This window comes from Gorilla gorilla, chromosome 9 (assembly GCF_029281585.2).
Source record: "Gorilla gorilla gorilla isolate KB3781 chromosome 9, NHGRI_mGorGor1-v2.1_pri, whole genome shotgun sequence".
NCBI classification, from domain to species: domain Eukaryota; kingdom Metazoa; phylum Chordata; class Mammalia; order Primates; family Hominidae; genus Gorilla; species Gorilla gorilla.
The window spans coordinates 31,371,624-31,397,649 of record NC_073233.2 but is presented as its reverse complement, the minus strand read 5'-3'; the positions used below and the strand labels follow the sequence as shown (position 1 = coordinate 31,397,649).

The 26,026-nt window shown below is 34.7% G+C and overlaps 1 protein-coding gene across 4 annotated transcripts in view; it reads right to left on the bottom strand.

Annotated features, from left to right (window-relative positions):
- LUZP2 (leucine zipper protein 2) overlaps window positions 1–26,026 on the bottom strand; it is a 583,499-nt gene that overhangs the window by 29,187 nt on the left and 528,286 nt on the right. For 2 of the 4 annotated variants that reach the window (XM_019035931.4, XM_019035930.4), the window contains exon 10: window positions 3,296–3,388. The exons of the other annotated variants lie outside the window; for them this stretch is intronic. In XM_019035931.4, the coding sequence (XP_018891476.3) occupies window positions 3,296–3,388 (93 nt within the window). The remainder of the gene's footprint in view (window positions 1–3,295; window positions 3,389–26,026) is intronic. 4 annotated transcript variants of the gene reach the window in all.

Below are 26,026 nucleotides of genomic sequence, written 5' to 3'. Positions count from 1 at the left end.
TTTTAAAATTATATATTTCAAAAATAATTAGCTTCATTGTGCCTTTCACCCATTCTAATTATTAACAGAGTACCAATCTCTTCTGTTCAGAAGTAAATAGAAAAAAGTTAACCAAAAATATCTCCTACTCTAGTTTTCCTTCTTGATAATGATGATGTAATTATTTTAGCCAATAAAACATACATTTGGGGCTCACGTTACACTTCATCTTTATACCTACATCTTCATTTGATCACAGAATCCTGGGGCTCTCTCTTTGAAACAGACTTTTCATTGTTTGTTCCCAATTGTTTCTGTGATTGCCTAGATTCAGGTTCCTATTTAATCTCTCTTTAATTATTTTTAAAATTTGCTGATTCAGTGGTTTTTGGATTTCTGAATTTATTACAACTGAAAATCAAGTTAAAACAAGAAATAGGAATAAAGTTACTATCAATTTTATTAAGGACATTAAAAACAAAGTAAAACTACATTATATCCTACCTTTTGTCCTTGTATAAAACTAAATAGCATTCATTCAATATCTGATTAAAGGAAAGTCATATAAAGGCATAGGTTAAGATTCTAAAACACACCCCAAAATAGACAAAATATAAAGGTAGAAATGTGATAAAGAATTTTATTTTGTGATTTAAAAAAATGAAATTAAGTTCTGCCTTCTTATTCAGTTTGGACACTCAATAAAGCAACCCAAATTGGAGCTTAAGTCTCTAGACTGGTAGAGTCAGTATTTTGATATTGCTACATTAAAATGGAAGCAATACATTTCACAATATTTAATGAAAATCAGAATATTATGGCTAAATTTATACAAGGCAAAAAAGTCTCTCTAGTTTTATTTATTAAAAATTTCCAGATGAATTGCTCAGAATCTGACTTTCTAAAAGCTCCCCAGAGGGTTCTTATGAATGGGAAATCTATTATTAGTGAAAAATGACCTACATATTTGAATTATCTGGAGGAATCAAAAAATTAACACAACTAATGTCTAGACTTTACCTGCTGAGGTACTGAGGTAATTTTTCTGCAATGGGTTGTGGGCATCAGTATTTTGTAAGTACTCTTCGGTTGACACTATTCTGGAGACAGAACTAAGAAGTACTGGTCTAGAACTTGAAAACTGATGTTCATGCATGTCCCACTAATTCCTATTACTCGCACCTGGTTTATGTCACTCATTGTATTACTTTCTTCATTATTATCTATAATTGAATCTGCAGGCTCTGAATACTGAGCGCTCTATGTACTAAAAGGTGTAGCTTCTTAGGAGTAGAGACTCCAATACAAAAGTCTAGAGGACAGAAGTCAGGTTAGTGAAATAACATTCATATTTGTTCTGGTGGAGGCAGCTTTTTGAAGAGCCCCAGGTCCAGATTGAGACCAGAACAAGATAGTATCTGCTTCTGGAACTTACTGAGGACAGAAGAGTTATCCCTGACAAAGGAGAACAACACAAGTAGAAGAGAGAAACAAATAACATATGAATAAATCAATTTATGATTTGAAAGAGGCTTCAATAAGAAAAGTAGACCAGAATATTGCTTTGAGGAATCCTAGCAAACCACACATAAATTTTCTATTTTGCTTCCAATGAGAACATGTTTTTATGTAGTTTCAAAAATATACATCAAAAAATAAAAACACCACCCTTAAAATTAACACCATGGTCTTATCACTCGATTGAATACAAACATTTGAAAACCTGAACTAGCTCCCTTGTTCAAATTAAATTTCTTAGCTTGGGAATCCAGGGCCCCTCACTCTCTAGACTTCAATGATTGTTGTAAGCACATATCCCACCATTTTGTGTACTATGTTTTTTAGCCATACTGCTGTGATATTTTCCTGCCTCTGCAAATTTGCTCACTGTCAAAGACCTACCCATGCTTCAAACTACAGTAAAAATCTTCCTTCCTGCCCAAAGCCTTTTTGACTCTCTCCTCCTTTGGAAGTAAATTTCAAGCATTTTATTTATACTTCTTATTAATTTTATGTTCTAAATTGTATAGTTTGCATACATGTTTAAATAAACAAAGAGTTGAAGGCAAAACTTCTGAGTAATTCACTTTTCTTTTCTTTCTTTCTTTCTTTTTTTTTTTTTTTTTTGAGACAGACTTTCGCTCTGTTGCCCAGGCTGGAGTGCAGTGGCGCGATCTCGGCTCACTGTAAGGTCTGCCTCCCGGGTTCACGCCATTCTCCTGCCTCAGCCTCCCGAGTAGCTGGGAGAGTAATTCATTTTTCTAAATCCACTTTGGCAGCCAGAAGAGAAAAAAGAGAACACTTGTTTAACTTACTTTTCTATTCCTCCTTATCATCATTATATATTTTTAGCTGCAGCCTGATTTCTTTCAAGCATAGTTTCATCAGACACTTTTCAAGTTGGATTAAAGCCTAATTTTGAATCTATCCAACACAATTGTTGTCATTTGCTGTTCTCAAATCTAAATGTAATAAATCCATTAGCTCAATTTTGCCAAAGTTCAAAAAAATAAAATTCCATTGCACTTTTAATGAGTGAAAAGACTCATTGAACAAATTCCATATTTCCTATCATTTGAAGGAAATGAATCTCCCTTCCTCTACCATGATGTCTCTGTATACTGAGTGTATTTGCTTTACAGGAGAAGTACATCCTATAAGGTTTTTTGTTGGCTTTTGTTTTTTACGTTTTAACAGCTTTCTTTCATGTAGCTGTGGGAATGAGCACCTTGCTTAGCCTGTGGTCCTCCACTTACCTCTCTAAAAACTCATATTCACAGTTGTCCTAAGAATCTAGTTGCAATGCTTAATGGAGCACTTACCTGATTCACAACAAAAGAACATTTACGGCCAGGCGCAGTGGCTCATGCCTGTTATCCCAGCCCTTTGGGAGGCCGAGGTGGGCGGATCACGAGGTCAGGAGATCAAGACCATCCTGGTTAACACGGTGAAACCCCGTCTCTACCAAAAATACAAAAAATTAGCTGAGCGCGGTGGCGGGCGCCTATAGTCCCAGCTACTCGGGAGGCTGAGGCAGGAGAATGGCGTGAACCCGGGAGGTGGCGGAGCTTGCAGTGAGCCGAGATTGTGCCACTGCACTCCAGCCTGGGCGACAGAGCAAGACTCTGTCTCAAAAAAAAAAAAAAAAAAAAAAAGAACATAAAGAACATTTACTTTCTTATATTTAAAAGTACAATCCTTAGATAGTAGATATTACATATAAATAGTTTCATGGTGGCATGAATTAGAATTGCTAAAATGCTTGTGCTTTGTTCTCCTGTCTAATACTGTAAAAAGCATCTTAAGTTTTTCTTACATCTTGAGAGTCACAGGCAGTGGTACTTGGATTTCCTTCCTTTGTTGACTCAACTTGAGAGCTCTCATTGTTTCCAGAAGCACTTTGTTGAGGCTTAAAAGAGACGAAGAGAGATAGAAAGAAAGAAATCACTAAATACAAGAGAAATAGTTTGAACAAATAGATCCAAATCGTTATTGTAACACGATATAATATTATAGCAACATTACAATCAAAATAAAACAAGAAAATGGAAATTTGTATATATCAGAGACCATAAAATATACCTTGAAAAATTCTTAACTTTGAAATTAAATAAATTATATTTAATTTTGCATTAGTGATGTCCATTGGGATAATTTTCTTACTGAAAATATTTATTTCTTCCATGGTAAGATTTTATTTTAAGGATTCTAGTCCCTCACAAAGTATATATCCTGTCCTTTCTTTTTATTTTAACCCCCAGTATATAGAGAAATAATACGTGAATAAGAAAATAACTGATTTTCTCAATAGAAAGAAAATGATTTGTAACACTTCATAATATACATAGTGGATTATATTAACTCCAATGTATATACTAACTAATCAAACTCTGCTTTATATTTCCAGAAACCCTAAATATTATTCTAGAGTTCATCTCTCTAGAAACACAATTGAAAATAAAAGGAGAGAATAAAAGAAAAGAAAAGAAAAGAAAAAGCTGTTTCCTAGTTCTGGTCAGAGAAGGGTATGCCCTAATTGTTGTATAGAAATACCACTATAGGTAGGTTTAAGATTATCCATTCAAATGTGTATGTGTTTCTTGGGAAGAGCAAATTTGAATATTGGTGTTTCACTCAGCTCCTCAATCCCTGAGGGTACTGTTTTAGGGCACACAAAATAAACTAGTAAATGCTAATTTGCCTGAGTGTGAGACTTTGATCACACTGCTTCACAGGAGAGGAAGAAATTAGGTTTCTATCCATTAGCGGTCGAGGAAAACTAAGACACGGTCTGGAGAGAGTACTTAAATCTCACCCAGGTTTTTTTACCTGCACTACTTTCTACACAGCACTCTCCTGGTTTTTCACAGGCAAGTACGTTCTTTAGCAGGAGAACATTTTTACAAAAACAATATCTTTATAAAACTAAACTCCAAGAATAGTTAATAAAGCTGATAGAATATTAAATGTAAAAAAGAACATGAATAAAGCAACTAGAATATTAGAAAAACAATAGAAAATAAAGTAACTGAGTTCACTAAAACTGATCCTATATAAAGTCACCCAAATGTTGGGCTCTGGGTATAATAAATAAATAAATAAATAAATAAATAAATAGTAAATACATTCTTCTTAATTTATACCTAAAGAAATTTAACTTCACTGGGTGAAATCCAGAAGGCATTTATTGTTTTCCACCTCCCATACTCCCTTTTTCTTTCCTGTCTTTCTTTTGTTTAGGAATCCTATGTCTGACCTCCCCTCTAACTTCTCTAGGATTAAAAAATAATTAAACAGGAAAACAAAAGTTATTCTTTCTAATCCTATTAAATTTATTCAATAAATTTGGAGTTGCCCTTTAAATCAAGCCAATGAACAAGCCAGTGTTCTGTTTTAGATGTCTTTGGTAAATACAAAGATGACAAAGGTAGCATTTGGGTCTTCATAGCGTTCACCTACTCTGATTGTTATTCACATAAGTAACTCTAATATAAAGCTTATTAAGTGCAGGGAGGCAGAACAGACTTGTGTATATTTTAAAAGAATCATGGTCAATTCCATTTGGGGTAATAAGAAAAGTTCTAGTGAAGAGGGTTATTTTTGAAGTGGGTTGCTGAATAACTATGGCAAGAATGAGGGAGGCCATCCAGGTGAAGGAAAACTAAGCAAAGAAACCGAAGAATGAGACTCAGTTGTTGGCTTGTTGGTCTATAGGGTAGAAGGAGCAATAAGCATGATTTAAATTACTGAAAAGTAGAGAGGAGATCCCAAAATTGAGCTACAAATTTTATACTTAATTCAGCAGCCAAAGGGGGGCTGGGTGCGGTGCCTCAGGCCTGTATTTCCAGCACATTGGGAGACAGAGGCTGGAGGATCTCTTGACGTCAGGAGTGCAAGACCAGCCTGGATAACATCATCAGTCTCCTGTCTCTACAAAATTTTTAATGTGGTAGTTTACACCTATAATCCTAGCTAATGAGGAGGCTGAGGCTGGAAGATGGCTTGAGTCCAGAAATTCTAGGCTGCAGTGAGCTGTGATTGTGTCACTGCACTCTTGCCCGGCATAGGGTCTAACTTAAACAAAAATACCCAAAGTAGGGTCCCTTGGATATTTCAAATCAGAGGTATGATATGGCTAGAGCCCCTGTCAGCATGATATGGCAACAGCACATAGGCAAAAATGAAACAGAAGAAAATGAGAGTGGGAAACTAATACAGAAGCAATTAAAACGACCAGGTATATGGCAACAACAGCTGAACTGAGATGTCAAATCCTGGTGATGGAAGAGATTGAATAGTAATTGTATGTGTTGAACAAGGGTTAGAATCTATGCCATTTGAAGGATTCTATGTAATATAGAATTCTGAAACATAGAAACTGAAGAAAAGGTATGTTTTTAGCAAGAAGGGCAATTTTATATTCCTAATCGAGAGTTTAAAGCACTTGCAACTCCTAATAGGTAAGTCTTATTGGATACCACTGTTAAAAACAATACCATTCTTAACAAGAGTCAAAACAGCTATTTATTCTAGCTAAGATCTACTGAACATCCACCACCTGTCTTCCCATAACCACAAACTTGCAGATGCTTTGAGGAAACAGGTTAAAAAGAACAAGAGTAATAAATAAACAGTAATACTGGAAGTCTCCCCTGGCAGTCACAGCCAGAACCACAGCTGCAAAATCATGAAGAATGGATTGAATCACACTAACAGGCAAGGGACAATTTCAATGTATTTTGTTTCTAAACAATCAGATGACAGAATAAATAGTCCCAAAATTTCCTTGCAAATTTATTTTCACATATAGTGGCATTAAAGGAAATTAAAAAATAAAACACATCCATTATTCTAGAAAATCTACTTTTATTTCTGTTACCCTCCCAGTCTTTGTTAATATCCACATAAATGAACATCTTAAACAGTCACAATTATTGTCTCCATGCCATTTTTATTCTGCTTTTACATATAACATGAAATGATGCTATATATGGTTTATATCTATACTTTACAGGTCTAAAAGATTATAAGATTTTAAAAAATGTATATTGTAGTTGATTTTTTAAATATTCAATTTTGAGTTTTATAGATAATATTTTGGTGAACATTAACCTTCTTGGTACCAGTCTGCATAACTCATATCATTCTAATCACTGATCCAAACATCAGGCTATTATAGGCTTGGGGCTCCTTAAAGGAAGATAGCGTGTGTTATTCATTGTTTCATCTTGGAAGCTAGTACATATTTTTCATTCACAATTTTTTGTTTCCTTCTCTTTCCTTTTCATCATTTATTTATGATTTTTTTAGGATTAAGAGAAGGTAAAATTAGGGTCAGTACTGAAGCAAGGGTAGTGGACATGTTTATTGCTGGAGAAATCTTTCTAAAATGTAGCAATTTAAATTGTATTTCCCAATATGAATAAACAAATATTTATTATGCATCCGCTCTACAACAGTATTATGTTTAGAACTGAATCAAATATTTGAAACATATCTATATCTCAAAGAGCTCCCATTTGCTCCTCAGTAGCTGCTCATCTTTCCTTCTACCTTCCTAATAATCATTGACTCATTTTTTTTTTTGGAGGATTACTTTTCTCTCATGGTATGGTATATCCCAAGCATTGTTTTGTGCATTTAATTTCCTGACCAGTTCAAGATATGGGCACATACATAATCCAAGTTAGGTCATTAGAAGCCTTGGAACTTAGCTGACCAGATTCAAGACAGGCTACCAATGGTTAGATATGTTAATTTCAGCAGCGTGTCTTGTACGAGTTGTTTCTACAATGAAACCATTTTTGTGATTCATGTGTCCCAATCTAATGAAGCAAAGTTTATTTCTGCCTGTGCCCAGGCTTGTTTCTCCCATCTTCTTGCTAATACTATGAGTTATAATGGTCAACCAAGAAATCTCCTTTACTAAAATTGGTAAAGATCAGTATTTTTTGCATGTAACCACAGAGGCCTGGATGATACAGGGAATCAAGTCAACAAAGTGAAACTGACAAAACAAGTTCTGAGATAGTGTTTCACCATAAAAATTACCAGAAGGAAAACATCAACCAGTTATGAAAGCTCAAAAGAGTAATAACAGGCTCAGCAGTGATGGAAATTTGATTTTAGCATAGATATTCAGTAAATTCCTAAAAATAAAACTATGTAGCAGATGGATCCTTTTCATGCTCACTTAATTATGTTTTCTCATGCAAATATTGTGCATTTATTAAAATGTGCCCAGATTTTGAAAGTAAGGCTGAGGCAAAGAATATATTGAAAATAAATTAATTATCATCTATCCATAATTTATTCTTGTAGGACTTTGACATTTTAGATGGAAGATAAAAGGGGCTTCATTCACTATTAAGTTCACACAGAGCAAGGAGAAAGGAATGACAGTGTAACTTTCTTTTTTTTTTTCAGTTATTCTTTACGTCCTATTCTGTGAATTAATGAAAGGCTGTCCTTGTGCTCATCTATCAGAAAACTGGATTGTCTGGTTTACTACTGTTTTTGTATCAATACTAATGCTATCCCACTTAATTTTGCTTTAAATCATGTACATACATTAATTACTTTCATTTTTTTCTTTTATTATTATTCTACTTTAAGTTTTAGGGCACATGTGCACAACGTGCAGGTTTGTTACATATGTATACATGTGCCATGTTGGTGTGCTGCACCCATTAACTCGTCATTTAGCATTAGGTATATCTCCTAATGCTACCCCTCCCCCCTCCCCCCTCCCCCCACCCCACAACAGTCCCCAGAGTGTGATGTTCCCCTTCCTGTGTCCATGTGTTCTCATTGTTCAATTCCCACCTATGAGTGAGAACATGTGGTGTTTGGTTTTTTGTCCTTGCGATAGTTTGCTGAGAATGATGATTTCCAGTTTCATCCATGTCCGTGGTGTATATGTGCCACATTTTCTTAATCCAGTCTATCCTTGTTGGACATTTAGGTTGGTTCCAAGTCTTTGCTATTGTGAATAGTGCCGCTATAAACATACGTGCGCATGTGTCTTTATAGCAGCATGTTTTATAATCCTTTGGGTATATACCCAGTAATGGGATGGCTGGGTCAAATGCTATTTCTAGTTCTAGATACCTGAGGAATCGCCACACTGACTTCCACAATGGTTGAACTAGTTTACAGTCCCACCATTAATTACTTTTAACAATAGGAAGAAAATATACATTTCTTCACGAGTGTGAGCACAAAAGTATAAAAGTTAAGTTTTTAAATACAAACACATAATATTTAATTAATGAACTGCTTGCTTTCAAAAATAATAAATGTCATCCTTCATACATGCCTTTGCCATCAGTGAGATGGTTCCTTGTGGAAAGAAGCCTTATTGAAACTGATTAATTAACACCAGAATGATAACTGAATTTAGGGAAAGATGATGTATGTTGGAGTGAAAGCAATGTGGATTTCAATTCTGGATCAGTATTTAAATAAAATGGGCATCAGACTATATATATATATATATATATATATACACACACACACACACACACATATACACATACACACACACATATGTGTGTGTATATATATATAGAGAGAGACACTATATCTATAGTATATATACAGCCTCAGACTACATATATATCTGATATATATAGACTATATATATCTCAGATATATATAGACTATATATATATCAGATATATATAGACTATATATATATCTGATATATATATAGACTATATATATATAGACTATATATATATCAGATATATATATAGTCTATATATCAGATACATATAGACTATATATCAGATATATATGGACTATATATATATCAGATATATATGGACTATATATATATCAGATATATATGGACTATATATATATCAGATATATATGGACTATATATATATCAGATATATGTAGAGTACATATATATATAGTCTGAGACCCATTTTATAAAAACGAACAATCAAATGAACAGCAACAAAAGCAAAAAGCACACTGCAATTTATGTACTTTTTACATAATGTGACAGATATATATACACACTATATATATTATATATAGTCTGATAAATATTATATATGTATATATTGTCTGATATATATAATATATATATATCAAGGATTATGAAATATAATCATGAGCTAGGAAAATGAGTCTCTAGTACATTATAAATTACTAGAAGATGGAGTCATTTAATCAAGGATATATATATATCATATATCCTGGATACATATATCCTTGCAGAGCCTCTTTTCTTTGCAGCTCTGTCACATGATGTAAAAAGTACCTAAATCGCAGTGTGCTTTTTGCTTTTGTTGTTGTTGTCATTTGTTTGTTTGGTTTTAGGAAGGGAGAAATTGAATATGAAGTAGCGTCTGGCATCTGTTACACAGCTATCGCTTGAAGATGTATGATTTACTTGATTCTTACTCTAGGGAGGTGTGGATTAAAAAAAGATTGACCACTGTACTGGGCTAAATGGTAGAATGTGGAGGTCCCCAAAAGATATGTCAATGTTCTACTTTATATGACAAAGGATTTGATGATATTAAGGCTATTCAGATGAGTAGATTGCCCTGTGTATTAGTCAGCTTGGTCTACAACAGAAAAATCAGAGTGAGTGGCTTAAAACAACAGAAATCTATTTTCTCCCAGTTCTGAAAGCTAGAAATCCCAAATCGAGGTCCAGCAGGATCAGTTTCTTATGAAGACTCTCCTCCGAGCTTGCAGATGGCCATCTTAGAACTATCCCCACAGCACAAAGGAAACAAGTTCTCCGGTTTACTTTCTTACAATAACACTAATTCTACCAGATCATGCTCCCACCATTATAACTTCATTTAACATGAATTACTTTCACAAAGGCCCTATACCGTGGTGGTTATAGCTTCAACATATTACTTTTGGGAGAACAGATTTCACTCCATAGGATCCTGGATTATTATGTTAGTCCTAAATGCTATCACAAGTGTCTTTATAAGATAGAAGAAGAGGGAGATTTCACACAGACACATGGAATAGAAGGCAAGGTGGTAATGGGGGCAGATATAGACAGCCACAAGCCCAGGTATCCCCAGACAACTACCAGAAGCTGTGAGAGGCATAGAATGGATTCTCTCCTAGAAAACCTAGGGGAAGTATAGTCCTGGCAGATTTCAGATTTCCAGCCTTTAGATTTGTGAGAGAAAATATTTATGTTGTTTTAAGTCAGCAAGTTTGTGGTATTTGTTACAACAGCAATAGGAAACAAAAACAACCACTTCTTCCAGTAATTTAGAATGTACTAGAGACTCATTTTCCTAGCTCTTGATTATATTTCATATTCCTATGCAAGGCAAAATAATTTAATATTCCCTCATCAAAATATCCAAAGTTTCTCTTAGCTTTTCTGATAGAAAGTTTGAAGCCTACATCTTTTAAATGGTACTAAAAATTCATGTTAAACATTATGAAAACTTCAATTAAATTAACTGTTTTGTAAATGGATGGAATAAAAATTCCCAAGAGGATAATTATAAAATCAAGAATTCCAGAATAAATGAAATATATTAGTCTTTTTCTTGTGCCATTAAAAAAATAGCATGCATATTACATAAATGATCTTTTTTCTAATTTAACTTGATTTTTTCCATAGTCTGTGCATATTTTTAATATATAACATGAGGAAATTTTAAAAAATTGATATATGAAGTTTTTTCCTTGCAGTGCAAATATACTGAAGTGGTGGTCCCCAACCATTTGGCACCAGGGACTGGTTTTGTGGAAGACAATTTTTCCATGAATGGGGAGATGATGATTTCAGGATGAAACTGTTCCACCTCATAGCATCAGACATTAGATTTTCATAAAGAGCACATAACCCAGATCCCTCGCACACACAGTTCACAATAGGGGTTCCCCTCCTATGAGAATCTAATGCTGCCACTGATCTGACAGGAGGCAGAGCTCAGGTGGTAATGCTTGCTCACCTGCTGCTCACCTCTTGCTGTGTGGCCGGCTTCCTAACAGGCCACGGAAGAGTACTGGTCCATGGCTGGGGACCCCTGTGCTGAAGAATACTCAAGGAGAGTAAAAGTGGCTGACATAGAAAAATCCCTTTGATCCTGGACCCACAAGGGTCTTCAAAGTGATAATAAATTGTGTGTGTGTGTGTATAAAATAATACATATTACACACATAAGATACTTATCACCTTATATACATATATAATTAATTCATATATTTCAGCTGATTGGTAAGCACTTTAAATGCAACATTTTATTTAATTGTCTTAAGACGGAATGAGATGGATTTTATTTCTGACCAAGATGAAGTAACAATAATCACATTTACAGTAATACCCCTTATATATGGTTTCACTTTCTATGATTTCATTTACCTGAGGTCAACCAAGATTTGAAAATATTAAGATATTTTGAGAGAGAGAGAGAAAGAAAGAGAAAGACCACATTCACTTAGTTTTTATTATAGTATATTGTTTTAATTGTTCTATTTTATTATTAATTATTGTTGTTAATATCTTACTGTGCCTAATTTATAAGTTAAACTTCATCATAAGTATGTATAGAAAAAATACAGCATATAGAGGATTCAATACTATCCAGTTTCAGGCATCCAGTCAAGGTCTTGGAAAATATCCCCTGCAGATAAGGAAAGACTACTGTTCTGTGCCACTTGAAACCATGAAAAAAATGAACAAAATATAAACAATGGTATTAAGAAAACTGACAACAGGTAATGAGGGACAGTGGTTCCAGAGAGAAAGGACACAAATGAAGGGCACATAGCCTGTAGCCACTAGATGCCAGAATGAGGGCAGTCAAAAGCTAAAACAGTGAGAAATGATGGGTACCAAAGATCAATTTTGGTAGCGATACAATTCTTCCAAAGTCCACACATGCAGTGGACTCTCCAGGAATCAAACCAGGGGCTATAGTAAGGATCATGCAGATGAATGAAATGATTGGAATAGTCATTTTGTTTAACTGACTTCATTTAATTTCCTAGAGTCCTGACAAAAATGAGATCATCAACTTCTTTAAAGGCAAAGACAATGCCCCTTTCATCTCTACAACTCATCACATTGAGCATTAAGGCTGACAAAAAGAAGATGCTTAAAACATCACAGAACTCTTGGGATATTGCAACTGAAATCTATGAGACAGATATTATTAGCTCTATATTCTGGGTGAAAAAACAGACTGATAGGTCCACTGAGGAGAATCAAATAGCGTTTGGATTATACAGCTAATTATTTAACCCATGCTGTCAGATTCCGATCTATTTGTTCTTTGACTTCCACCTTAATAGGTATTGTGATTTTCTACTTGTGTGAAAGTGGTTGACAGAATTTGTTACTGTTCACCTTGAGTTCCCTCTTGAAATCAGATTTATGTAATGATTTCCCCAGGGGTATTCTGTGCTATTGGCAAAAAAAAAAAAAAAAAAAATCGGAAAGAAAGAAAAGTGGCTCTCTACAGAGAACTATGCATATACAGTATAGTTTGCTAACATGTACTTTAATTTTATTAAAGCTTGCTTTATGGCCAAGCAAGTCATTGCTTTGAGAAAATAAAACACACATTTAATGGGCATGAAAATCAAGTTCTGTTTGGAGCATGCAAATGCTCATATGCATTTATTGAATTAAGTTTGCCAAATATATTATTTTATTCTTCTATGATTTACTAATTTTGGTCTTCTAGAAATTTCTGTTGGTTTTATATATTTATAGGTTGTTAATAGATAAAGTCATATAGAGGGGGTGTGAGTGTGGTCCACCCATGATCCTCCCAAAATTATGCCTTCTTTGACTTTAATTCATGCATATAAAATGAGAAAAAGTGTGATCAGAGAAAGTGTCTGTAGTGATATCTAAAAACAATTTTTCAAAAAAGATGACCTACAGAGTTTGAAAAAAAAATTTTAAAGGACAATACTTGTCCTTGCTCTACCTGCCTCTCTCTTCTCAGGGAATAGAGACTTGCTACAATAAAAAATTTTAAAAATTACAAAATAAAAACTAAAGTGTTCCAACTCTGAATGGTGCTTGAGGAAGATACGAGGGAAGGGACTGGGGGACTACTCATCTCACTTTGGACCTCTAGGATCTTAGTTGCAGGAGTCTCCATACCCCCAGGGACATGTGAGCTGGCAGGGGGATCTCCCCAGGTATTAGACAGAGATGGAGCTGCAGCACACATGGATTTGGGGACCTTTGAGTATGGGTCAGCTCCGGCAGAGTTGGGCCATAAGTGCCCTCCCACCAGAGCTCCTATCTCCCTCTAAGAGGCTTTAGCCCTAGCTAACTGCCATGGATAAAACACTGCCTGATTCCCTGCAGGACTGGGGCCCATCAGTCCTACAGGCCTACCTGCCTACCAGTACCACCTAGGGCCTCTGCCTGGCTACCCCACAGGTGCATGTACACAGTGTAGCCTCAAGTGCACAGCCTGGGTCCTTTGCTCCACCAGAGTGCATTTTGGCAGCCTGAAAGCCTTTTGCATCCCCCAGTGTACCCAAAACCCAACCCCAAGGATCCAGAGAAGGGAGCTGCAAACAGGTCCTAGAATCCCAGGGCTGTGGCCACTAGCTCAGGTCCAATCCCCAAGGGAGCCCCAACACCTGAAAGATCTAACAACAACAATAACGGAAATTGCAAGTACATTTCCAGTGACCAGAGGTATCTTTCTCAAACCCCAAGACCAAGGAGCGGACCTGGTGAAGGGGTCACCTCTCTCCTATTTACACCACAGAAAACAGCTGCGAATGTGAGGATATGCAAAGACGCTGTGCGGCTAAGAGTGTATCAACCACCCATTGCTCTCAAGTATCCTCTATTGGATTACAGTCCAAATATAGCACCAAAAAACACTTTACTAATTCTACCCCCTGCAAAACCAAGAGCAAGAATTCAGCAACAAAGACTGTACAGAGCCTTAGCCCTATGAAAGCTTCCAGAAATAAAGCCAACTGACTATATTCAATGTACACCACAGTTAAAGCAATGCTAGCCCTTCCAGATGAGAAATAGTCAGTGCAAGAACTCTGGAAATTCAAAAAGCCAGTGTCCCCTTACCTACAAATGAGCTCACTAGCTCCACAGCAATGGTTCTTAATCAGTCTGAATTGTCTGAAATGATAGACGGGAATTCAGAATCTGGATGGCAAGGAAGTTCAATGAGATCCAGGAGAAAGTTGAAACTCAGTTCAAGAAAGCCAACCAATTCAGTACAAAGATTTAAGAATAGAAAGATGAAACTGCCATTTTTAGAAAGACCCAAACTGAGCTTCTTGAGCTGAAAGAAAATTGTGTGATTTTGTGATATGTGTGATTTTGACTCTTTCATCCTGTTGTTGCTGGTTGTTATGTAGACTTGATTTCATAGTTGTTTTACAGTGCCTACGGGCCATGAGCTTAAGTATATTTTTGTGGTAGCAGGTATGCCTGGTACAGGAATTTCATAATACAACTGTAAGTATTAACAATAGAATAGACCAAGCTGAGGAAAGAATCTCAAAGCTCTACTAATGGTTCTTCAAATAAATTATGTCAGACAGAAAAATTTTTTAAAGAATTTAAAAAATGGATAATACCTCTGAGAAATATGGGATTATATAAAGGGACAAAATCTATGACTCATTGGCATTCCTGGGAGAGGAGAGATAAAAAGCCACTTGGACAATATGTTTAATAATATTAATATAAAAATAATAAAATAGAAATCAATACTAAGAATATCTCTCTCAATACATGAAAATTTCTCTAATTTTGCTAGAGAGGTTGACATACATATCCAAGTAATATAGAGAACCTCAGCCAGAGACCATACAAGTGGACTATCCCCAAGTCATGTAGTTATCAGATTTCACCAAGATGAAGGCAAAAGAAAAAATCTTAAAGACAGCTAGAGAGAAGGGGCAGGTAACCTACAGAGGAAACTCCATTAGGCTAGCAGCAGACCTCTCAGCAGAAACTTCACAAGCCAGAAGAGACTGGTGGCCTACACTCAGCATTCATGAAGAAAAAAAAAATCCAACAAGAATTTCATATCCTACCAAAATAAGCTTAATAGGTAAAGGAGAAATAAAATCTTTCTCAGAGAAGCATGTGATAGGAAATATGTTTTAACCAGACTGGCCTTATCAGAGGTCTTTAAGGGAGTGCTAAACATAGATTTAAAAAAACTACACCTGCCACCACAAAAACACACTTAAGCTCACGGCCCCCTGGCACTACAAAGCAACTACACAATCAAATCTACATGACAACCAGCTAACAACACAATGACAGAATCAAAAATCACACATATCAGTATTAACCTTGAATGTAAATGGGCTAAACATTTGATTTAAAAGATACAGAGTGTCAGGCTAGATAAAAAGACAAGACCCAATCATTTGTTGTCTTCAGGAGACCCATTTCATGTGTAACAACACTCACAAGCTCAAAATCAAAGGGTGGAATAAGAGCTACCAAGCGAATGGGAAACAAAAAAGAGCAGAAATAGCTATTCTTATATCACATAAAACAGACTTTAAACCAATTAATAATTAACAAGGACAATTAAGTGCATTACATAATGCTAAAGGATACAATCCAACAAGAAGCCTTAACTATCCTAAATATATGCACACCCAACACTGAAGCACCCAGATTTAGAAAAGAAATACTTCTTGGCCTAAAGAAAGATGTGGACAAAACACAATAATCATGAGAGACTTCAACACTCCATTAACAGAATTAGACAGATCATCGAGGCAGAAAGCTAAAAAAGAGATTCTAGTCTAAAACTTGATGCTTGTCTAATTAGACCTAATAGACATCTACGCAATACTCCACTCATCAACCATAGGATATACATCCTCATGTGAATACAGAACACATTCTAAGAGAGACAACATGTTCAATAATAAAGCAAGCCTCGAAATTTTTTTTAAAAATGAAATTATACCAAGCACACTCCTGGACCCCAGTGCAATAAAATAGAAATCAATACCAAGAATATCTCTCTCAATGCATGAAAATTAAACAATGTACTCCTGATTAACACCTGAGGGAATACTGACATTAGGGCAGGAAAAAAAAAGCATATTTGAAATTAATGAAAATTGGGACACAACTTGCTCAGATCTCTGGGATGCAGACAAAGTAGTGTTGAGGAAAGTTTAATCTTAAGTGCCTCCATCAAGATGTTAGAAGAATCTCAAATTAGCAATCTAACTTTGCACCTAAAGGAATTACAAAAAAAGAGAACAAACTAACCCCAAAGCTAGCAGAATAAAAGAAATAACTAAAACTAGAGAAGAACTGAATGAAATTCAAATGCAACAATCCATATAAGAGCTCAATGAAACCAAGAGTTGGTTCTTCCAAAAAATGAATATGATTGGTAGACGACTAGTTAGACTAACAAAGAAAAAGAAAGAGAAGATTGCAATAAGCACAATCAGAAATGTCAAAGGAGATATTACAACTCATCCCACAGAAATATAAAACATCCTCAAAGACTATGAAAAGCTCTATACACACAAATTAGAAAATATAGAAGAAATTGATAAATTTCTATAAGCATGAAATTTCCCAATAATTTAATCAGAAAGATATTGAAACTCTAAATGAATAGCCAATATCAACTTATAAAATTGAATCAGCAATAAAGAATCTATCAGGCAAAAAAGTCCCAGATCAGATGTATTCACAGCTGAATTTTAGCAGACATACAAAGAAGAATGGATACCACTCTTACTGAAACTATTCCAAAAAGCTGGGGAGGAAGGCCTCCATCCTAATTCATCCTATGAAGCCAACATCCATCTGATATCAAAATCTGGCAAAGACACAATGACAACAAAAAATTTAGGCCAATATCCCTCATGAACATAGATGTAAAAAGACTCAACAAAATATTAGCAAACTGAGTGCAGCAGCAGATAAAAAAGTAAATATACCATCATCAAGTAGGTTTTATTCCTAGGATGCAAGGCTGGTTCAACATACATAAATCAATAAATGTGACTCACCAGTACGTTTTTTCCTTCATATTTTAGTATTCTTGACATGAAGATATAAAATTGATGTATATTTTACTGTTAATACCCATCCTCCCAGAAATGTCCTTAGATGTTGATAGTTTGATAAGAATGTTTAATCTGTACATTGTTTTGGGCATAATGGTCAATTTTTGATATTGATTCTTCTAAACAACGAGCATGGAAGGTTTTTCAATTTATTTGTGTCATACCTGATTTTTTTTCATCAGTGTTTTGAAGTTCTTCTTGTAGAGATACTTCACCTCCTTGGTTAGCTGTATTCCTTGGTATTTCATTTTTCTTTCTGGCTTTTGTAAGTGGGATTGTATTCTTGATTTTACTCTCAGCCTGGACATTGTTGATGTGTAGAAATGCTACTGGTTTTCGTACATTGATTTTGTATCCTGAAACTGCTGAAGTTGTTTATCAGTTATAAAAGCCTTTTGGGAGTTTTTTTAATGATTTTCTAAGTAAAGAATCATATTATCAGCAAAAAAAAAAATAGTTTGACATCTTCTCTTTCTATTTGGATATCTTTCATTTCTTCCTCTTGCCTGATTGCTCTGACTGGGGCTTCCAGTACTATATTGCATATGAGTGGTGAGAATGAGCATCCTTGCGTTGTTCCAGTTTTCAGGGGCAATGGCTCAAGCTTTTTGATTTTCAGTATGATGTTGTTTTGGATTTGTCAAGGATGGCTCTTATTATTTTAAGGTATCTTCCTTTGATGTCTAAATTGTCAAGGGTTTTTATGACAAAAGAATGTTGGATTCTATCAGAAGCTTTTTCTGTATCTATTGAGATGATCATATGGTTTCTGCTTTTAATTCTGTTTATATAGTGAGCCCACACAGCCAAAGCAATCCTAACCAAAAAGAACAAGACTGGAGGTAGCACACTACCTGACCTGAAACTATATTACAAAGGCACAGTAGTCAAACAGCTTAGTACTAGCACAAAAACAGACATGTAGACCAATTAAATGGAATAGAAGGCTCAGAAATAAAGTCGGACACCTATAACCATTTCATCTTCGACAAGGCCAACACAAACTTTCAATGGGGGAAGAACTCCCAATTCAATAAGTGGAGCTGGGATAACTGGCTAACCATATGTAGAAGATTGAAGCTGGACCCCTACCTTTCACAATATACAAAAATTCACAATATACAAAATGGATCAAATATTTAAATGTAAGAACTCAAACTAAAAATCCAGGAAGACAACTTGGAAAATACTCTTCTTGACATTGGCCTTGGAAAATAAATTTTGGCTAAGTCCCAAAAAGCAATTGCAACAACAACAAAAAAGACAAGTGAGATATAATTTAACTAAAGAGCTTCTGCATAGAGAAAGAAACTATCAACAGAACAGACAACCTACAGAATGGAAGAAGATATTTGTAAACTATGCATCTAACAAAGGCCTAATATCCAGAATCTCTAGGGAAATTAAATCAACAGGCAAAAAACAAATAACCCTGTTAAAAATGGGAAAAGGACATGAACATACACTTTTCAAAAGAAGATATGCAAGTAGCCAACAAACATATGAAAAAAATGCTCAGCATCATTAATCATCAGAGAAATGCAAATCAAAACTACAAAATTATTTCACACACCAATTAGAATGGCTATTATTAAAAAGTCAAAAAACAAGAGATGGTGGTGAGGCTGTGAAGAAAAGGGAATGCTTATACACTGTTAGTGGGAATGTAAATTAGTCCAGCTGCTGTGGAAAGGAGTCTGGAGGGTTCTCAAAGAACTTACAATATAGCCACCATTTGACCCAGCAATCCCATTACTGGGGATAGATCCTAAAGGAAGATAAATCATTCTACCAAAAAGACACAGGTACTCCTATGTTCATTGCGGCACCATTCACAATAGCAAAGATTGGAATCGAGCCAGGTGCCTGTTTTCCAATGGTGGATTGGATCAAGAAAATGTGTACATGAACACCATGTACACCACACTGCTATAAAAAAAGAAATAAAATTATGTCCTTTGTAGCAACATGGGTGGAGTTGGAGGCCATAATTCTAAGTGAATTAACACAGGAACAGAAAACCAAATACTGCTTGTTTTCACTTACAAGTAGGAGCTAACCACTGAGCACACATGGACATACTTATGGAAGTTATAGACACTGTGGATACTGGAAGTTGGAAGGAATGTGAGAAGGTTGTTTTCAAAAACTACCTATTGGGTACTGTGCTGACTACCCAGGTGACAGGATCACTACCCCAAGCCTCAGCATCACACAATATTCCCATGTAACAAACGTACACATGAACATCATGTATCTAAAATAAAAGTTGACTTTTTTAATCCTTTGATTCTAACATGTTTATTTTTATGCATTCGATACAAATATTTAAAAAACCTAAATGCTCACTAACTGTACAAGAAAATCCATGCTTTCCTTAGCATACTGGGCACATAGCTGGACTGTGAATAAATATTTCTAAAAAGAAAATCAGGTTAATATACAGTTTTCAAAGCTGAATTAATATCTTCCTATTTCTGTGTTCCTTATTCTGCTAAAGTTCTTCTTATATGTTTCTGGAGAAAACACATGCACCATTTGTCCTTAGTTACTGCTCTATTCTCCACCCTTATGGTATTTCAGGACTAATGGCTGTAACCTGAAGTAGCTCAAATGTTCCCGGCGTTTTGTTTCTTTCCAACTCTCCATCTTCAGAATGTTTGCCAAAGTTAGATGATTGTTAAGAGGGAAAAGCAAACCTTCTTATGGGATTCTGTATAATAGAGTTATTTCTAAATTAGAGCCAACAAATAATTCCCTAAAAGTTGAATAGCTGTCTTGATTCTTAACAAAATCTTGGATTTTTCTCAAACTTTTCTTTGATCTAACTTCAGGATAAATAGTGGTATATAGTAAGATAAGCACCATCACAATTATCAGCAATGAATGTATTGTATAAGGCCCCCTTGCAACAAACTATGGGAATTCATATTTCCTGAATAAACCCTACAGCATCCTTTCTGTGCTTTTATTCAATTTGATATTTCTCTACCAATTTGCTTTCTTTCCTGACTATAATCATGAATTTTATCAATGCTATTTGCCCAGAGCAATCACCTTTCCCTTCACAAGCACTTCCTGAAGGTTAAGGCAGGTATGAGAGCTTCTCCATGATTCTAAGGGCATGAAAATAAAATAAAATAAAATAAAATAAAATAAAATAAAATAAAATAAAAGACTCAACAACATCTACTGACATTTCTGGGTGAGGGAGTATCAGAGTAAAAGGAGTATCAGAGTATTAGAGCAAAATTATATCTTCATGTCAATAATACTAAAATATGAAGAAATAAGGGTGTATTAGAATCCCCATTTTTGCAGGAAAAAGAAATTGAAACTCATAGTGATTAAGTCACTAGTCCAAAATCATGGTGTTGCTAAATTTGGTGTCATACCAGCGTTATTAGTTTCCTACTGCTGCTGCAACAACTTATAACACAACTGTGAAAACACACAGGTGGTTTAAAACAACACAAATTCATTATCCTAAAGTTCTGTTGGTTGGACATCTTACATGAATCTCAATGGGCTAAAATCAAGGTGGCCCAGAAACTATGTGTGTTTCTGGAGGCGCTAGGGAGGAATACACTCCCTGGCCTTTCCAGCTGTTAGAGCCTAGTCACATCCTTTGGCTTATGGCTTCTTTCCTCAATTTGCAGACCCAGCATCACTGTAACTCTCTATGCTGTCCATAGTCACGATGCCCTCCTTTGGCCTTCCCTGTCCAATTTTAAGGTCCCTTGTCATTACTTTGGGTCCATTCAGAAAATCTAGGGTATTATTTCTACTTTAAAATCAGCTGATTGGCAATTTTAGTTGTTCTTTGTCATATAACCTAACAAAATCCACCATATATTTGTAAATTTAAAAATATACTTACATATAACTTATACATCCAAGAGGAAATAATAAGGGATTTTAAAAATACGTAAACTGAATTTCTAATAGCAATGGTATATGTTAAATGTCAGGAATGTAGCTAAGGTAACCCTTTGTAGGAAGATGTATAATTTCTAAATGCTTATATCAGAGAAAAACAAAAGGCAAAAGAAATTTAAAAGCTGGGAAAATAACTCAAATAAATTAGAAAATGCCAATAGTAAAGAGAGGAAGACAAATTGTGGGAATAGAAAACAAAATTAGAATGAAAAGTATAAACAGAAAAAATTAACAATTTGAAAACAATATAATACACATCTTTCAAGCAATATTGATAGGCACAAATAAGCTATTTGGAATGAGAAATCTGGCATAAAATGTTTGCAGCTGAAGTTTAAAAAACGTAAAGACAATACCACAGAAACTTCAAATCCATTGGAAAACACATAAGCAATTGAGAAATTTCAAGAAAAATATAATTTTGCAACATTTACTGAAGAAATAGTGGAAACCTATTTATCAAAAGGTATCAAAAATACAGTAGGCTGGGCATGGTGGCTCACGCCTGTAATACCAGCACTTCGGGATGCCGAGGCAGGTGGATCACAAGGTCACGAGTTCGACAGCAGCCTGGTCAATATGGTGACACCCCATTTCTACTAAAAACATAAAAATTAGCCAGGTGTGGTGGCGTGTGCCTGTAGTCCCAGCTACTCCGGAGGCTGAGGCCAAAGAATTGCTTGAACTCAGGAGGTGGAGGTTGCACGAGCTGAGATCACACCACTGCACTCCAGCCTGGGTAACAGAGTGAGACTCTGTCTCAAAAAAAAAAAAAAAAAAAAAAAAAATATATATATATATATATATATATATAGTAACACGCATATACACAAACACACACTACACAGACAAATTGTGAGTAGCTCTTTGCAAATCAAAAGATTAGAATTTGTAAATAATACTTATAAAGCAATAGGTAAATGAAAAAATTTAAATAAGAAAATGGTAAATACATAGTCATATCTCAAAATAAGAAAAACAAATTATGTATTAAATTAGGAAATGATGGTTTTATCTCTTATGTAATTAAGAAAATGCAGTTTAAGACCCAGTGAGCTACAATGCTATAGCAGATCAGCAAAATTTAAGGCTTAAAGTAACAAGTATTGGTGACTACATGGAATGGAATAAGAGTGGTTATCCACAATATTTATATAAATAAATTTTAAATAACTATTTTTGGAAAAAAAATTGTCAATATTCTTTAATGTTGATAGACACATGGCCTTTGATCTTACAACTCACTTCTAGTTCTATATTCTAGGCTATCTTTGTAGAGATATGAAACAGAATGGTTTTAGCTGCATTGCTAATAAGAGCAAAAGCTGAATTATCCTTTCTGTCAATAGGAGAATAGAGAAATAAATTACAGTATTATCTCATACTTTAATTTGTTAATGAGAATTAATTGAACTACAACTACCAGTAACAAAGATATCCTTGAAATAAATATTTAGTGAAAAATGTGAGTTCCAAAAATTAGAGAATATTATTGATTCTATAAAATTCAGAATAATCAATACTAGCCATATTTCTTAAAGACAAATGTATATGGGAGAAAATGCACACAAATATGCAAACACACAAAGGTTGGGAATGATAAACACGAAATTTAGGACAAGCATTTTGCATGAATACCCATCTAATGTCAGTAATCTTGATAATGCCCCAAATCATGTGGTTATGTTGGTTGGTAAATCTATGTGTGCTTGTTTTATTATTATGTTATGTACACACCTTACATAAAAACAAAAAATAATTAATTACTTGGTAGTTACAAAATATATCTATTGACATGGCAATTGTTTATACTTCTATAAAATAAAATGTATCACAAAACAACATATACAATAGCGTCCTGTAAAAATGTGTATATGTAAAGCAAATTTTATGAGAGAAAAAATAAAATGTAAGGTACTTTTTTCCTTCTTGAAATAATTATACTTTTTTTTTTTTGAGACAGAGTCTCTCTCTGTCATCCAGGCTGGAGGGCAGTGGCTAAATCTTGGCTCACTGCAACCTCCGTCTCCCGGGTTCAAATGATTCTCCTGCCTCAGCCTCCCAAGTAGCTGGGATTACAGGTGCCCACCACCATGCAAGGCAAATTTTTGTAATTTTAGTAGAGATGGGGTTTCACCATGTTGGCCAGGCTGGGCTTGAGCTACTGATCTCAAGTAATCTGCCTGCCTTGCCTTCCAAAATGCTGGGATTACGGGTGTGAGCCACCGCACCCAGCCGATTATACATTCTTTATTTCTTTTTTTAAGTGTTCATATTTGAAGTATTGTTTTTTATTTCTTCTAAATTTATTTTTAAAAATTGTGTGGGTACCTAGTATATGTACATATTTATGGAGTACATGAGATGTTTTGATTCAGGCATGCAATGTGAACTAAGCACATCATGGAGAATACGGTTCCCATCTCCTCAAGCATTTATCCTTCGAGTAACAAACAATCCTCTTACACCCTTTAAGTTATTTAAAAATGTTAAGTTATTATTGAGTATAGTCACCCTCTTGTGCTATCAAATAGTAGGTCTTATTTGTTCTTTCTATTTTCTTTTTGTAGCCATTAACCATCTCCTCCTACCCCCCAGGTCCCCACTACCCTTCCCAGCCTCTGGTAGCCATTTTTCTACTCTCTATGTCCATGAGTTCAATTGTTTGATTTTTAGATCCCATAAATATGTGAGAACATGTGATGTTTGTCTTTCCATGCCTGGCTTATTTCACTTAATGATCTTTTAAGTTCTTTGTTGCCTTTTGTTTAGCTTTTGCCTGATATAGTATAGTTTGTTTCCAAATAAGCAAAATGATTTAAAAAATATAAAATACTGTGTGTAATAACAAGATTAATTATAGTCAAGAAAAATTTTAGGAATATGACAGAGGAACTGAGGCTAGAAACTAGACCCTAGGACTATCTTATGGATGAACTGGATTTTCAAATGAAACAGATCAAACAATATAAAATGGAGAGAAAGTAAAAAAAAATCATGCAAATTAAAAATGGTACATAATTCTACTCTACTGAAATAAAAAATGGTACACAATTTTACTTTCTAATTAAAAATAGTACATAGAGTTCAATTGTTTTAATTTTTAGCTCCCAGAAATAAATGAGAACGTGCAAAGATGGTCTTTCTGTGCTCAGTTTATTTCACTTAACATAATGTTCTTCAGTTCTATGTTGTTACAGACGAAAAAATCTCATTCTTTTTTATGGCTGAATGATCCTTCATTATTATATACACCACATTTTCTTCACCCATTTGTCTGTTGATGGACACTCAGAATGATGGTTCCCATAAGCTGGGAAGGGTAATGGACATGGGGAGTGGGGATGAGAAATGGGTATAAAAATATAGTTAAATATAACGAATAAGAGCTAGTATTTGATAGCACAACAGGGTGATTACAGTCGACAATAATTTATTGCACATTTAAAAATAAATGAAAGACTATAACTGGAATGTTTATTAACACAAAGAAAGGATAAATGCTTGAAATGATGAATACTCCATTTACCCTGATGTGACTATTACGTATTGTATGGTTGTATCAAAATGTCTCTATAACCTATGAGTATACACACCTACTAGTACCCTCAAATTAAAAATTAATTAAAAATAAATCAACAGTTAAAATTGGGATATGAATATTCTCCACGTAGCAAGTTCCAGTAGAGGGAAAGTATATTATATCAAATACTAGTTGATAGATTTGAACTCCGAACTGAGGAACTTAGATTTTATCCACTAGCCAATGGAAAACATTGATGGCATTTAAATCTAAACACTTTTTTTTTTTTTTTTTGAGACGGAATTTCGTTCTTTCGCCCAGGCTGGAGTGCAGTGGCGTGATCTCGGCTCACTGCAACCTCTGTCTCCCGGGTTCAAGCAATTCTCTGGATCAGCCTCCCGAGTCACTGGGATTACAGGCACCCACCACCACACCTGGCTAATTTTTTTATTTTTAGTAGAGACGGGGTTTCACCATCTTGGCCAGGCTGATCTTGAACTCCTGACTTCGTGATCCACCTGCTTTGGCCTCCCAAAGTGCTGGGATTACAGGCATGAGCCACTGTGCCCGACCTAAATGCTAATTTTTAACATTACAACAGCTGTAGAAATAATAACTTATAGAGTTCATACTGGTAACTTCAGCAATTGCCAGATGATTCAGTTAAAATTTTATATAGACTAAAATTAAAAACTATGAAGGCAGAGAAAAGAACAATGAAGAACTTTATGGGTGCTTCTAAACTTAATTTTTAACTAACATAAAGTTGATAATAAAATATAAATAATGTAAATGATGACACATATTATTATTCAAGAGGAGAATTATTCTAAATTAATCATGAGAAATAGAATATTAGCACTCCCAAAGTGATTTGAAGATAAATATCACTGTACTAAGCTGTATTATGAATTATCCCATTATTAAATGTGCATATTAATATTTCAAAATAACATAAATCCTTGCTTACATTAGAGGAGCTAATTTAGCAATGATTTATTTTCTTTTGCTAATAAT